The 13,730-nt window shown below is 45.0% G+C and overlaps 1 protein-coding gene across 8 annotated transcripts in view; it reads left to right on the forward strand.

Annotated features, from left to right (window-relative positions):
• The window catches only part of TTLL8 (tubulin tyrosine ligase like 8), a 73,942-nt gene that overhangs the window by 32,233 nt on the left and 27,979 nt on the right, over positions 1–13,730 (forward strand). For all 8 annotated transcript variants that reach the window (XR_013483691.1, XM_020982906.2, XM_020982910.2 and 5 more), the window contains 4 exons: positions 1,300–1,429; positions 8,523–8,596; positions 10,254–10,382; positions 12,870–12,984. Coding sequence is in view for 7 of the 8 variants with exons in the window: in XM_020982906.2 (XP_020838565.1) it covers positions 1,300–1,429; positions 8,523–8,596; positions 10,254–10,382; positions 12,870–12,984 (448 nt within the window). In the remaining variant the exon portion in view is untranslated. The remainder of the gene's footprint in view (positions 1–1,299; positions 1,430–8,522; positions 8,597–10,253; positions 10,383–12,869; positions 12,985–13,730) is intronic.

A 13,730-nucleotide genomic window follows, 5' to 3' on the forward strand; every position in this document is an offset into this window, starting at 1 on the left:
AATGGATGACAAATGGGTATTGCCCAGATTATGGCACAAATCTGGATGGCAGCCCCTCAGATTAGTCCATCAATATGTAACATATCTTGGACAACTGCTACAGAATTACCTGGACTTGAAATTGAATCAGAAGAGGAGATTATGTCGTCTCCTGTTGGGAAATGGTACAGTGCCATCATCAAAAGTCCCACATTGGTCTTTGCTGCATAAGTCAATCTTTTTAATACTAATATTCTCCCAGTGGTTCTGTGTGGCTGTGAATCCTGGAATGGCAATCTCAGATGAAATAAAATTATGAATAATCCAAAGGACAGTAGAAAGAGACACTTTGTGGGCCTAAATTGGCTGAAGTATGAGACCATTATCTGTGAGATGGGGCTTAGATCTAACCAGAAAAGGAGATGGGCTGATATTTGGTAAAAAAAAAAAATGAACTCATCCCTTGTCTCCTCATGTAACTTCTCTATTTTCTTGGTATCACCACAAAGTTCAAAAACATTGTTATCTTTGAGTGTTGATTTTAATTCTTCAATGTCTCTCATACCCTGTCTTCTCTTACCACTCCCAGAGCAGCTACCTCAGCAATGATCCCTATCTGTTTTCCTGTAAACTCTTGTAATAACCTCTTGACCCTTCTCCATGCTTGTAGCATCTTCCCCTGTCTACACCATCCCTCACATACTCCATGAGTCATCTTCCTCATGTGTCATCTCTGTTATTTTGATCTTATGATCTGGGCTCAAAAACCTTCCATGCCTCCCCATTTTTAATAGAATAAAAGGCAAATTCCTCCCCTGTCCAGGCCCTCTGAATTCTACTTCCCAGCCATCAAAGTCTGTCCCTTGCCTCATTTTTGCTCTGCCTTTTTTTTTTTTTCTCTTTCTGTCTTTGTCCACAATGCCCTTATGCCTTTCTCATTTCATGGTCTTCCCTTTTTTCAAGGCTTAATCCAGTGCTTCCCTCCACAGTACCTTCTCTTACACCTCCAGTGAATTTCAGAATTCTAGAACTGGAACTGTCTTTAGAGGCCATCTGACAGATGGCAAATTAAGCAGTAACTTGGCTAGGGAGATGGATAATTGTACATAAGGAGTTTTGTAAATCTTCCGAGATATCATTGTCATGATGGCCCAATATCATTCTGGTAAATGGTGGAAACATAACCAGCATAACTGTGCCTTCTCAATCTGAGCCAACTTTTGTTGTGTTCTACAAATTCTAAAGTCAGCGCTGTGGACCCTCTTGGATTATGAACTCTGCTTTCCTTCAGTGCTTCGAAATGTTTTCTTTTTCTTTTAGGACAAGAAGATATTTTCCATCTATGGACACTACCCGGTAATCCGCAATACTCTACGAAGGAAAGGATGGGTGGAGAAGAAATTCAATTTTTTGTCAAAGATGGTGCCAAATGGTGAAGATGAATGTGAAGGTAGTGTACCCAACATTTCTGTTATTGTTCATGTGAAAACAGTGCGAGCTAATAGTTAGATGAACCGAAAGTTATAAGATTGAGAACTTGCTAGATGACTCCTTGGGTTGTGGGACTGTTCCTAGATTATAATGATCTGTGTTATTATTATCATCCATTGTTATCTGCCTGTCTGCTAAACTTGGAGCTCCATGATGGCCAGGGCTACATCTTACCTAAATTTGTATCTAGCCTAGTACCCAGAACAGTGTTCTGAACCCTGTATGCACCTTCCCATTTAGTGTTTGTTGAATGAATGATTGAATGACTTTACGTTTATCTCATTTTGATACTTTGTGCCCTCTCTTTGGGAGGAAATATTCATTTCTTTAGCATTATTAAAATATTGTTGAGATAAATAAAGACAGTAATAATGATGGCTAACACAGAATGCTTTGGAGTTTGTAACATCCTTTGCATGTTATCTCTGTGAGGTTGGTGCTATTATCCCCCTTTTACAGATGGGTCTGATAAGAGGTCACCTAACTTGTGTGTGGTCATATAGTGACCCAGGTCTCTCTGACTCCAAGGCCAGTGCTCTTCCCAGGACACCGGGCTGTGACATTCTCATGTAGGCATGGTCAATGGCCTAACGATCCAGATGTTCTTTACCTTTTAGGTTTCATGGATTGCTTGGCCCAATTGGTGAAGTCTAGGCATTCTTTTTCAGAATAAAGAAATAAAGTACCTAGTATTAAAAGAAACCAATTATATTGAAACACAGTTATCAAAATTTTTAAAAATCCCACAAGTTTAAGAACCTCAGGTTAAGAACCCCTGGCCCAATGAAATGCCCAAGAGTAAGGAAAGATCAAGATGAGATGGAGTGGTGGTTAGAGACCCAGTCTCTCTGGAGCACCAAGTTTGTAAAGAACTGGGACATATGGACTATGTGACGGAAAGCAGAGGCCAGAAGATTGGGGTAATGCAAGGTGGTCGTGAGACCTCTATGCCTGGGGTAAGAATTTGCATTTTATCCTCTAAGCAAGAAGAGCAGGAGAGTATGAGCAGGTATTTAGAAGACTGGGGTATTAGAAAGAGTATTTTGCGGTTCTGTGAAGAACGTGCCAGAGATGAAGAAAGAAACTAGAAAAATGGAGACCAGCTGTGAGATAATTATGATAGTGGAAACAAGAGTTAAGGAAGGCCTGGACCAGAGTGATGGCAGTGTGAGGGGACAGGTAGACTGGGTGTGCGGGGTGAAGAAGAGGGGAGAGGCAGAAATGGTTTGGGGATTTTAAGCCTTGGAGACTGTGAAGAAGGTGTGACATTGCGGGGAGGCAGGAGGCTTCTGGAGACAATATGAGGACACAGGTTTAAACGTGTTGAGTCTCTCTTAAAGGTGATGGAACAAGATTGGATGGATGGGTTTTGATAGCTGGGAAGTGCAGAAGGTTAGAGAAGGGACTAGGTATGAGGAGGAAAGAAACCGAAGTAAAAGGAGGCAATAATAACATCTACTTCACAGTCCTGTTTTGGAAAGCACTTTCTGTGAATTCTGACTGTGTTGAAGGCCAGCACCTGAGCCATGTGGGTCTGCCTTGGCAAGTGAACAGCATGTTAAAAAGACGGAGTCTGAGAAAAGAATGGGAATTTTTAGAACACAGATTTAAATATATGAATCGATGTGGTAGGCTCCCTGATTGCCTCACCAAAAAAAAAAAAGAAAGAAAAGAAAGAAGGAAAAAGAAAAAAGAATGGATTTGCATGAAGCCTTGAAAATCTAAGGAAAGGATTTTAAACTGAAAAGGAAGGAAGAGGGGGTAAGCTTCCAATGACTGTCCATCAAGCTTAGATAACCTTACAGAATAGCTATGATACAGGAAGAAGACTAGTCATATAGACACCCAGAGATTCACTGGAGACAAAATCTGGGAAAGTAGCCAGCAACAAAATCTTTGGCCTCAGGTGTTAGCTGCCAATGCACAACGAATGGGGCAAAGTGAACTAGAGATTCTAATTCAAGAGAGCGAATTTGATCTCCAAGGTATCCTGGAGATTGGAGTGATGAGACCAGACTAGGGGGAGCAGGTTACATTAAAAGATGGCAGAGAGGGGAGGGAGGAACAATTGAATATGAGATAATTAATAGTCATGTGAGACAATCCAGGAATCCAATGGGGAGAGAGCATGATGGGAAAGCATTTGGGGCAGAGACAGAAGCAATATTGCCTCCCGAGCAGAAAGATTAAGGATAAGGGTAAGGAAGGGGCAGCTAGGTGGTGCCATAGTGCTCGGAATGCTGAGCCCAGAGTCAAGAAGACTCCTCTTGTTCAGTTCAAATCTGGCTTCAGACATTTATTAGCTGTGTGACCTTGGGCAAGTCGCTTAACTCTGTGTGCCTCAGTTTCCTCATCTATCAATGAAGGAAATGACAAATCACTCTAGTACCTTTGCCAAGGAAACCCCAAATGGGGTCACAGAGTCAGACACAGCTGAGATGACTGAACAGCGATAGCATCTCTAGTACAATGTTAAATAATCGTGGTGATAATGGGCATCCTTGTTTCACACCCTGAGCTTGTTGGGAAGGCTTCTAGCTTATCCCCGTCACAGATATTGCTTGTTTATGGTTTTAGGTAGATCCTTCTTATTAAGGAAAAATCTATTTATACCTATATTTTCAAGTGTTTTTAATAGGAATGAGTGTTGTATTTTGTCAAAAGCTTTTTCTGCATCTATTGATATAATCATATAATTTTTGTTGTTTTTGTTATTGATATAATCAATTATGTTAACAGTTTTCCTTATATTGAGCTAGCCCTGTATTCCTGGCATGAATCCCACTTGGTCACAATGTATAATCTTTGTGATAGATTGCTGCAGTCTTCTAGCTAGTATTTTACTTAGGATTTTTGCATCAATATTCATTAGTGAAGTTGGTCTATAATTTTCTTTCTCTGTTTTGGCTCTTCCTGGTTTAGGCATTAGCACCGTATTTGTTTCATAAAAGGAGTTTGATAGGACTCCTTCTTTACCTATTATTCCAGATAATTTATTTAAATTGGAATTAGTTGATCTTCAAATGTTTGGTAGAATTCACTTATAAATCCATTTGGTCCTGAGGCTTTTTTCTTAGGAAGTTTATGTATAGCCTGTTCAATTTCTTTTTTCCAAAATAGATTTATTTAGATATCCTATTTCCTCTTCTGTTAATCTAAGCAGTTTATATTTTTTGTAAGTATTCATTTGTTTCATTTAAATTGTTAAATTTATTGGCATGTAATTGGGCAAAATAACTCATAATAATTGATTTAATTTCATCTTCATTAGTGATATATTTACCCTTTTCATTTTTGATACTGGTAATTTGGTTTTCTTCTCTCTTTTTTAAAAAAATCACATTACCGAATGGTTTATCTATTTATTATTTCCCCCCATAAAATCATCTCCTAATTTTACTTATTAATTAAGTGGTTTTCTTATGTTCAATTTTATTAATCTCACCTTTAATTTTTCAGGATTTCTAATTTGGTGTTTAATTGGGGGTTCTTAATTTGTTCTTTTCCTAGTTTTTTTTTAAATCATATATCCAATTCATTGATCTACGATTTTTAAGAGTTATGAATATCACCGTCCTATGTAGGGATGTAAATAGGTTAGCTCTATTGAATCCCTTACATTTTCTTTTTTGTTTTTACCTGTTTATGCTTCTCTTGGGTCTTGATATTAGAGGTCAAATTTTGGTTTAGTTCTGGCCTTCTCCTTATGAAAGCTTGAAATCCTTCTATTTCATTGAATAACCATTTTTCCCCGTAATGTAATATGCTTAATTTTGCCAACTAAGTGATTCTTGGTTGTAGTCCTAACTTCTTTGCCTTCTGGAATATCACGTTCCATGACCTGTGATTCTTTAATGTTGCAGCTGCCAAGTCCTGTGTAATCCTTATTGTAACTCTCCGATATTTGAATTTTTCTTTCTGGCCACTTGTAGTATTTTGTCCTTGATGTGATTGTTCTGAAATTTGGCTATAATGTTCCTTGGGTTTTTTATTTTGGGATGTCTTTCCTGAGGTGATAGGTAGATTCTTTCAATGCCTGTTTTGCCCTCTAGTTCCAGGACATCAGAGCAGTTTTTCCTTGATAATTTCTTGAAAGATGCTGTCCATCAATGATTCTGACATGATGTCTCCTGGATCTGTTTACCGGGTCAGTTGTTTTTCCAGTGAGGTATTTTACATTTTCTTCTATTTTTTCATTTTTTTGAATTTGTTTGATTGATTCTTGATGTCTCATAGAATCATTAGCTTCTACTTGCCCAATTCTAACTTTTCAGGTGTTGTTTTCCTCAATTAGCTTTTGTACCTTCTTTTTCATATGGCCAGTTGCACTCATTAAGGAGTTGTTTTCTTCAGGGGATTTTTGTACCTCCTTTTCCATTTGGCCAATCCTACCTTGTAACCAGTCTTCCAAGCTGTTGACTCTTTTTTTCATAATTCTCTTGTATAGCTCTCATTTCTTTTCCCATTTTTTCTTCTACCTTTCTTACATGATTTTTAAGCTCTTTTTTTTTTTTACCTCTTCCATGAATTTTCTGGGCTTGAGACCACTTGAGACCCACATTTTTGGGGGGTTTTGCCCATAGGTGTTTTGACATTGTTGGCCTCTTCTGAGTTTCTGTTACTATATTAAATGTCTATGATCGATTCTTTTTTTGTTATTTTTTGCTCATCTGTTTTTTTTTTTGAGGGGGTGCTTTTTTCCTTTCTATTAAATTTGAGCCCTGCACCTGGGGCGGAAGTGGATAGGCTCAGGCTTCTTGTGACAGTGGCTGAAGGCCCTAGCTATTTTCCTTGTGCTGCACTGATGTTGCCCTGAGACCCCTAGAGGACCCTTGTGTCTGGTGCTTCTTTGAGGGGATGGGGAGGCTGGTGCCGCTGGAGGCCATCGGGGTCTGGCAGCTTACCTGGTGCTAAGCTGGGGTCCTAGCGGTGTTGGCTGGCATGGGCTGAGGCCAGGTAGGGTTCTCCTGCATTTCCCCAGGGCTTCACTGAAGCATGTGGAATTCTGGCCTCTGGAGGACGCCTGTCTGCCCTGGGCTATGCTGAAGCACATGGCAGTTCTTGGAGCTGGAGGCTGCCAGTTCATCTGGCTGTGCTAAGGCACATGGGGGGGGTCCTGGTGTTGGTGTTTGCTTGTTTCACCACTCTGGGGGTCAGGATCTCCCCCAGAGTTATTTTAAATTGAATTTTTCTATCTCTTCCTGCTCAATTTTGTTAGTGATATATATACATGCTGATTTTTCTATGAGTTTATTTTATATCCTGCAATTTTGCTGAAGCTTTTCATTGTTTTAATTTTTTAGTTGACTCCCTCAGGTTCTCCAAGTATGCCATCGACTCATCTGCCCAAAGGGATGGTTTTATTCCCTTGTTGCCTTCCCTTTCTTTCTCTTCCTAATAGCTCTGTATGGTTTGGCACATTCTTCCAACCTCCTTATTGACTTGGGACCTTAATAAGTACTGGAGTCTGAGCACTTCTGGGGGGACTGTGTGGCTTGAGCTTCTTCCCTCTTACGTCTGCCTGTTGCCTTCATAGCTCAGGCTCGGAGCCTGCAAACATTCGGGGCTCCCACAGTAATCTGAGTCTGGGCTGAGGTCTGCTCCCTGCCCTCCTCTGAGCCCAGATTTGAGTCTGTCGGCTTGTCCCTTGTTGAGACTGAACCTACTGGGAGGCTCTATGGGTTCGTGGTGACAGAAATTGAGGCTCTTCTTTGGTCTGGGACTCCTGCCCCAGTTACTCCCACCTTGGGCTGGCGGCCAGAACCAAGGTGAAAAGTGATGAGGACAAAACTAAGGGAGTGACTTTGTAAGCCAAGCAGTCATTGAATATTTATTAAGGACCTACATGTGCCAGGCACAGCACTGAGTTACTGAGGATACGAAGAAAGGCACATAGAGGGAAGGAGCTCAAAATGCAAACAGCAATGGACAGACAGACCAAAGACAGGCTAAACTGGAGATTGTCAGAGGAGGGAAGGCACTGGAATTAAGGGGGATTTTGAAAGGTTTCCTGTGGAAGGTGGGATTTTAGCTGGGACTTGAAAAGAGGCAGGGAAGCCAGGAGGTGGAGATGTGGAGGGACAGAGTTCCAGGCGTGATAGATGATCTGTAAAAAATGCCTGCAGTCAGATGACGGAGCCTCTTCTTCAAGGACCAGCCGGAGGCCAGTGTCCCTGGATTGAAGTGTCCATGTATGGGAGTGAGGTACGAGAAGACTGGAAAGGGAGGTGGGGGCAGGTGGTGAAGGGCTTGTTAAAAGTTAGCTTTTCACTTTAAAAGTCTTAAAAGCTGCAGAGAGGGCAAGGAGGATGAGGACTGAGAAACAATTTTCTGATTAAGAGGTCATTGGTAACTTTGTGAGAGCAGCTGTGGTGGAAAGATGAAGTCAGAAGGCAGACTGTGCAAAAAGTTAAGAAAAAAAGGAAAAATCAAACAGCTAAGAAGAGAGCAGGAGGAGAGGAAGTGGAAGCACATAGTGTAGATGGCCTTCTCAAGGAGTTTAGCCATTAAAAGGAAGAAGGAGATGAGGTGATGGCAAGACTGGATTGATCAGGGGGAAGGTTTTTGAAGCTGAAGGTGACATGGGAGTGTTGTAGGCAGTAAGAACACAACCAATAGACGGGAGAGATTGAAAACGAATGCTGTGGTGGGGATGACAGGGGACAGTTTCTTGGAGGAGGTGGGATGGAATGGGATTATTTGTGCAGGTGGAGGGCTTGACCTTGGTAAGGAGTAAGGCCACCTCATCAGGTGAAGGAGGAGGTGGGGCAGGAGGCGCCTTCCTGAGTGATGGGAGATGAAGAACAGGGGGAGGAGTGGACAGTGAACTCCAAACTGCTCCTCTGCCTCGAAGACTGTCCAAGCGCGTAGCACCTCAGAGGCATTGAATGCAGCCCCCTCACCCTCCAGCTCAGGAGCCTGAGATCCTGGGAGCTACATGAGCTCCAGAGCTCCATGTCACCTCCTCACCACAGCGCAGCGTGGGAGTACAGCTAGTGTGGGGAGGAATGGTATTCATGCTGGTGACTTCTTTAATGTTATTTTTTACATAGAAAGCAAATATATTGAAGATGAAGAAGATAATGAGATGATCTTTCAGAAGTCAAATAACATCCATGATGTGATGGTAGGATTACATAGATATGTGACTTGTGTGTCTACTTATGTGAGTAGATAAGAGATGAGTGTGTGTGTACGACCATCCTGTCTTCATCTCTCGGTGACATTTTAGGAGGTTTCCGAGCTTTTTGACGTGTCCCTCCCTTATTGGATCTTTCCTCTAGGAAGCCTCACAGTGGAGGCTCGACTGCCTTTGTAAATGAGGAGGGAGCTCCTGGCCTGGGGTCCTACCCAGCTCAGAGGCCTGTAGGGGGCTGGACCCCAGTGCTCCCTAACCCCACTGGCCTTTGCTTCATCTGTTTTAGTTTAACTAGAATTTTTACACTTTCTCTGCCAATTCCTAGATGTGATCAGCACAATTTGTGAGCACTGCCATGTTCACACTGTCTCACTGTTTACTTATGTGGAGCAAATCACAAATCCCAGCCACCCTTATTAGTGCTTCATGATACGTACACACATGCTCTTCTCTGAAGTTCTTAGCCGGTAGGAATCCCGTTGGGTGCCGTGAAAGTAGCCTGAGAAAGAAGACAGTGAGACAGTGTAGTACTGGGCATAGTGCCGCAGCTGTTCTCCCACCAAGGTCATTGGACAAGGCCTGTGCCTTGGATGTAGGCAGATGACCAAGCTTACACCAGCAGGGAAGAGGGAACAGACAGACAGAGACCACTGGACTCAGTGGTCTTCAACTCTTTCAATCTTATTGTGATGGGCTCTTAGTGAGACAGAGTGGGCCACGTCCCCATGACTGGCACACCAGAGTGGGGTGCTTCCTCCTTTCCTCTGCCACCCTCCTCCAGTCCTAGCCTGAGGTGGGGAATGGGTGAGGGGAGGCGCCACTGCATCCTGAGTGATTCAGGGAGGAGACAGATATGTAACAGATTTAGAATCAGAGAGGATGGTGCAAATTCTGCCTGTTCCGTATTTGGCCTTGGGCAGATGACATAAGCTCTCTGGGTCTCCTTCCTAAAGTCCCTCCTAGCTCGGAAGCCTGTACTGTGGTCTCCATGGGCTCCCCAGGCCCTTGTTGGAAGGGGAGTGGGAGATTTCTCTACTGAGGTCCCCGGGCCTCTGCACATTTTAGAGCAACCACTGGGGGCTGATATCAAAGAATGCCAAGCTTAATCCTTTTATCAATTATTCTCAGTTTAAACTTCTGAGCTATTTTTAACACTTTTCTAGCCCCAAGAAGAGGAGGTGAAGGAGCATTTACTATATTCATTATTTCTGAGGTAGCCACGGCAGCCACAGCCACTGCTGTTAGGTAGTATGTTAGATAGCATGGGGAAAACAGTGAAAAAAAGACGAATTTGTTCCATGTGTGAAAGAAGTAGAACTCACGGCCTTGGATGGGCCTTGTGAGCCACGGATCGGGGAATCTGTGCCTCCAAGGCCAGCGTAGGAAGAGTTTCAGGCTTTTCGCCTCTCCAGCCATGTCTGTATCATCCTCACAGTCCAGAGGACTCTTTCCCCAAGTGTCCGTCCCCCAGCACTTAGAGGGTTCTTTGTTTGCTCCACATAAAAGAGTCCCAAGGGAGGCTCAGCCTGTCGTATTCCCTCCTCCATGCACAGAACCCAGCTCTAGTTCTTGTTTGGGTTTTGACTGTTTAGAGCATGACCTTTGAAGATGTATTTGCTGTTGATAAAGAATTTTTTTGTGCCAGTCTAGGTTGGTAAAAACAGAAATTCCTTACTTTCTTTGGACTATAAAGAGGGATGTGGTTGATTACCATAATTTAAGCTGTGATCAGATGTTGAACCACTATGGAAAAACAGCTTCCTTTACCACCAAGGTGAGTACTTCATAGCAATCTGTCAGAGCAAGAGGCTTCAGGAATGAATCTGAGACTTCCTACCCTGCTCTCTTCCCCCTCCTCTGTAGAACCAGCCTGCTGACCCATTCCAAGCCTGTGACATCCCAGTTAAGCACCATGGTTAGTTTTGTTTTTGTTTTTTGTGCTGATGTGCAAAGGTCACAGGCTGCTTCAGATCTGATGTAATTTTTTTTTTTTGGGTGAGGCGATTGGGGTTAAGTGACTTGCCCAGAGTCACACAGCTAGGAAATATTATGTGTCTGAGGTCGGATTTGAACTCAGGTCCTCCTGACTCTAGGGCTGGTACTCTTATCCACTGTGCCACCTAGCTGCCTCCTGATGTCCTTTTAAAGGCAATCATGGCCCCCTGCACTCAAGGGAGCAAACCCTGCTTCTTAATCAAAACTGTTTATTCTTAAATAATCCATGTCCAAAATAGGTTCTGATCTAAATTGGTCCATGCACACGGAAGTGAGAACAGTTGTGATTCTCAGCCTGTGTTGTCCTGCTCCAGCAGGTGTCTTCCCATGACCTGAGCGCTGTGGGCAGGCCAAGGGCACCACTCATGCCTTTGTCTGAGCCTCAGGACCCTCCGGCCTGCCCCCTGGGCCCGACTCCAGAGCTATGGCTAAACAGCTTCCTCTGTGGTCTGTCCATCCTGGGCATGGAGCTGCTTTCATCCTGGTACTTTTCCTGTTGTTATTGTTATTATTATTTATCTAGCTTGTTTTTCCAGTTTACAGCTACAGAAACTAAGACCAGAGGAGAAGAAGCCGCTTTGGGCAGACACGTTTTTCACTTGGTAGCCAAAGTCTGGTGATCTAGGTGAATTATTGAGTGCCAGGCATACAGTCCATCACCAGAGCCAGGGTTCCCATCTGCAAAATGGGTCCATTTCCTCCCTTCCTTCCTTACCTCATAGGGCTGCTGTGAGGAAGAGTGAAAAATATAAGTAAATTGGGGGCTGCAGAGGTTGTGGCTCACTGCTGCACTTTGGAGAGCCCACGGGGCAGGGCAGGAGCACAGAGCCATTTGGCAGGTGGGGACGATAGTGTTCATGCATCCTGTGGGGCCTCCCTCTATAAAGAGCTTGGTCTCTAGTGGTCTGCCCAAAGGTTGGTGCCTGGGAGAGGAGTTACCTGAGCCACAGCACAGACTCTCAGCTCCTAGCCTAGCCTCTGCTCAGCGTCCTGTCTTCTGTTACTCTTCTACTCCCTCCTCCCCACCCCATATTGGAGCACATATCCTCTAGGGGTGAAGTGGAGAGCTAGATGGTTATCTCTCCCATTCCCTGGTTGCCATGGTGCCTGGCGCAGTGTCTTGTGACTGGGGCTGTGGAGGAGAACTAGCCCAGAGAAGAAGAGCCTGTGGTCTGCGGGAGGCCCAAAGGTAGTGCTCCTCCATTGGGCTGCAGGGCATGCTGCTAGAGTTTAGAAAGAACCTGGCTAACTTGGAAAATGTCTGGAGGAGGATGTTCTGGGGTGGGGGATGGACTGAAGAATCTGGAAAGGGAAGATGGAGAGAGCCCCAGAGAACTCCCTTCAAGTGAAGAGGGTCCATCCCATAGAAAAGGCCTTCGCCTTGGTTGGTTTGGGCTCAAGATGGCAGACCTAGCAGTGAGGGTAGAGGTCACATGGAGACCCACTTAGGGCTCCCTGTCAGGCAAACCTGAATGAAGCCACACTGGCTGGCCAGGAGGGAATGCCTTGGGGAAGCAGGTGGTGCACAGTGCCCTGGACCTGGAGTCAGGGACTCCAAGGGGGGCGTTCTTGGACGCCCACTGGCTGTGGGATCCTGGCCAGGTCACTCAGAGCCTTAGTTTTCTGTTTGGTAGAAAGGGAGTAGTGGCTCCCATCTCACAGGGTGGTGGGTCAGTCTGACTTCAATCTCTTTGGCCTTTCCCTGTCATCCCACCTCGCTTCCACTTCCTGGGCTCTCGCAATAACCCCTCCAGCCTTCCCAGCTCCTCTCTCAGGTGCCTACAACACTCCTCTGTGGCTCCTTCCTGTCCTGCATTTGAGCCCTCCAAAGTCTGGCACCACCCGACTTTGTCCAGCTCATCTTGTACTGCTCCAGCCAGGCTGGGTGACACTCTGTCCTTGCACACACCTTCACCATTTTGCTTTTTGTGTTTGCTCAAGCTGTGGCCTGCACCTAGAATGCCATTCCCAGCCTGTTTAAATCCCAATTCAAAGGCCACACCCCCTCCAGGAAGCCTTCCTTCATGCCTCCAGTAGACAATGACCTTTCCTTTTTAAGACGGACAACACACTCAGTTGTCCTCTTGTATGGTCATTTTGTGGACATACACGCTGGAGGTGATTCCATGCATGCCAGGGCCCACGGTGGACCACAAGCTCTATGGAGGTGGGGGGCCCTTCTTGGACCTGTGGTTCCTAGTCCCTACAGACAGTATGCACTCATGAAGCAGGTGTTGACGGTCATTCATCTGTTTATTTTTTGAAGATTGGATTGTGCATGAACATGCGGAATCTGCCTTGGTATGTCCCAGCTAATCCTCATTCCTTCTTCCCTCGTTGTTATGGTCTCTGCTCCGATGGTGAGAAACAGGAGTTCCTGGGTGAGTGTTGTGGCCGCTAATAGTGGGACCGATGTCATGTTAGACTGTCCCCCTTTGGGAGCTGCCCCCGCCTGCAGGGGCACGAGTGTCCCGGGCTTGTGTGGGCACATGAGAGCAGATGCTTCCAGCTGCACTCCCTGCCCCACTTGTCTCTGGCACTGTCTCCCCCTCCCCTTTGGCCCAAGAAGAGAACAGTTAACAAAAAGAACAGTCCGGTCTATAGATGTTGCCAAAGTAAACTTTGGTTTTTAAATGCTCTGACAACAGATGCAACATTGAGCAGGTGTGAATGACGGGTGACTGGTGCCCAGAGACACGGGCTTCTTTCTCGGCTCCAGGCCCAGGATGGGAACCTGGAGAGCCTTTTTCTGGCCAGGGCAGTTGGGGGCCATTGCAGGATCATGGAGCCCCCAGCTGGCACAACTGTGTCTTTCTGAAAGAGCCCTCCCTAAAGGTTGCAGCTTAGAAAGCATTCTCATGCCAGGAGGCAGCTCCCATGTCTGTGCATACCCGTCTGTCCTCCCTGCTCCCCCCATTACTGGCACTCAGCAGGCTGCCCTTCCTGGCCAAAAGGAGTGCTGTGCTACCCTCTGTATAGTCCTTCAAGAACACACGCGGGGCACTTGTATGCATGCTGCACCAAATCCCCACTTTTCAGGCAAGTTAACTGAGGCCTGTGGAGGTTAAATGACTCACCCATGGCCCTACAGCAAAGTCAGAAGCCAGAATCTAGGTGCAACCATTGT

Source organism: Phascolarctos cinereus, unplaced genomic scaffold (assembly GCF_003287225.1).
Source record: "Phascolarctos cinereus isolate Bilbo 61053 unplaced genomic scaffold, phaCin_HiC Scaffold_1;HRSCAF=81, whole genome shotgun sequence".
In the NCBI taxonomy this organism is placed as follows: Eukaryota; Metazoa; Chordata; class Mammalia; order Diprotodontia; family Phascolarctidae; genus Phascolarctos; species Phascolarctos cinereus.